The following is a 2,237-nucleotide window of genomic DNA, read 5'->3' on the forward strand; positions in this document are numbered from 1 at the left end:
AAATAACCACAAAATGACATGTAGCTAAATCAATGAAAGTATGACAAGGGCAAAAACTTGTTTATTTATTAGGGAGGATTTACTCAATGTTTTTAAAGAAAGCCAAATTGTTTTTATAAATGAATAGTTTTTGTAATCCGAAATTATTAAATGTGTATAAAAACTTATAATGTACCTATATGAATACCTATCGGTTACTATCAGTATTATGGTTTTTACTTTTTAGACAAGATCTATAATATATAAAATAATGTAATCACGTAAATATCCCATAAACGTGAATGAGCATGAAAGTAATCTTGAGCCAAATCAGTTGACCTAAATTTACTATAAATCTGCATTCTGTAGCTAACACCCAACCACACCTTCACAAAATCACAAACTTCAATTTGGTGATTCCATTTTCCGGTAGCCATGGCATCCTATGACACCACGTTTTCTCCAGCTGCAGCCGCCGACGAACCACTAAAGAGATCAACACCACCACAAGAATACAAGGGTGATTGCAGTCCGTTAGTCGATGTAGCCTTAAGGGTTTTGCTTTTCTTAACAGCCTTGGTTTCAATCATTGTTATGGTAACTTCAAACCAAACCAAACTGATTCCACTTGCACCAGGCTTGGCAATACGATTGCCTGCAAAGTTCCAGCATTCCCCAGCTTTCATGTAAGTTATAACATCACTTCAACAAAATTGAATGATAGATCAATGTGCTTATTGAACCATTAATAGTAATGATCAAATATAGAGTTGTTGCTAATTACTGGATGTGTTTTTATGGTGCAGATACTTTGTAGTTGCACTCTCGGTGGCTTGCTTGTACAGCATCATCACTGTTGTGCTATCGGTTTTGTCAATGATGAAGCCTAGTGGATGCTCCGCAAAAATGCAGTTTCATTTTGTGATGTTCGATGCTGTAAGTTCTTGAATCATACTCGTTTCGTTAACCCTTTAATAAAATTTGAGAAAATGAATTCGGTATGAAGATAATTATGAATTTCTTATATATCCTAATAGTAGTTGTCGAAATAAATGCAATTATAAGGTGCATAATCTAGTGATCTATACCTATTTGCATGTAAGCAAAACTACAACCAAACTTATCTATAGAAAATTAATTAAGGTAGTTTATACCATGGTTAAGGATCCAATCAGGTCTACGACAAAACTTGGAGGTTAGCTCATCAAAATGACTACAAATACATGTTATAAGTGATATGTATCAATCTTTCATATGAAAGGATTTTTTCTGTTTATAATTTTGCAAAGAGTGAACTAATTAACTTGAAATCAATGGATTTGTTGTAGCTGTTGTTGGGGATTGTGGCTGCAGCAACAGGAGCAGCAGGAGGAGTCGCATATATTGGATTCAAAGGGAACACTCATACCGGATGGAGCAAGATTTGCAACACGTACGATTCCTTCTGCTTCCACTCTGCAGCCTCTATTCTTCTGTCGCTCATATCCTCCATAACCCTTCTAATGCTCGTTTGGCTCTCGATTTATGTGCTTTACAAGAAGACCACAAGGCGATAGTAGATCAAGACCAAATGGATTCTTTACCCATGTATGAGTCTCGTGTTATTAGCCTTCAGTCATTCAAATTCTATCTAATTTTTTTTCTTTGTGCAAATTGGTGTTTGGAAGATAAACCGGGATTGTTGTTGATTACTTTGTTATACAAGAGTGTGAAATTAAGGATGTGAGTACAAATGTAGAGAGTGAACCTTTTTTACTAGTTGTATTTACGTTCTATTCAAATAGACATTATTAAAAACTTGCACCTAATACAATTAAAGAAATTTCAAAGGATTGTAATAAGCCGTCGGTCATTCTAACTTAAGAACTTGTTTGGTCCAAACATAAGATTTCCATATGTAGCGTACACAGCTAATGTTACATGCAGTAAGTGATTATGGTAGTAAAAAATAATGTTGTGCCAATTCAATGTAGAGTATAAGTGCTTGTATGAATGAAATAAGATAGAAGCAAGATTCGAGCGGTAATAGGTGGTATCCTCCCTTTTAAGGTCAACGGTTGAAATCCGGTTGTAGGTGGTATTAGGTGTTAGATTAGAAATAACTTAGATTTACCGGTTAAAAAAATTAGTAAGATAGAAACAAGAAGAAATTAAAGAACAATGATGTTTTTGGCCACTTATTACTTTGATAGAACCTGTATATATCATACTATATTATAAATAAATTATTTTTCTTTTCACCACATTCATTTGAAACT

The 2,237-nt window shown here is 34.1% G+C and overlaps 1 protein-coding gene across 1 annotated transcript; it reads left to right on the plus strand.

Moving 5' to 3' along the window:
* The first annotated feature begins 339 nt into the window (after nt 1–339).
* LOC144997077 (CASP-like protein 1) lies at nt 340–1,764 on the plus strand. The gene is made up of 3 exons (XM_078956900.1): nt 340–665; nt 786–915; nt 1,308–1,764. The coding sequence occupies exons 1-3, from the start codon at nt 415–417 to the stop codon at nt 1,533–1,535; spliced, it is 609 nt and encodes a 202-aa protein (XP_078813026.1). The 5' UTR covers nt 340–414; the 3' UTR covers nt 1,536–1,764.
* Nucleotides 1,765–2,237: the final 473 nt, after the last annotated feature.

The sequence above is a fragment of the Lactuca saligna genome, chromosome 5 (assembly GCF_052625555.1).
Source record: "Lactuca saligna cultivar CGN05327 chromosome 5, ASM5262555v1, whole genome shotgun sequence".
NCBI lineage: Eukaryota > Viridiplantae > Streptophyta > Magnoliopsida > Asterales > Asteraceae > Lactuca > Lactuca saligna.

Coding starts and splice junctions, on each gene's coding strand:
- LOC144997077 (XM_078956900.1), top strand. CDS start 415: ATGGCATCCTATGACACCACGTTTTCTCCAGCTGCAGCCGCCGACGAA. Junction 666..785: donor CAGCATTCCCCAGCTTTCAT/GTAAGTTATAAC, acceptor TTTATGGTGCAG/ATACTTTGTAGTTGCACTCT. Junction 916..1,307: donor ATTTTGTGATGTTCGATGCT/GTAAGTTCTTGA, acceptor GATTTGTTGTAG/CTGTTGTTGGGGATTGTGGC.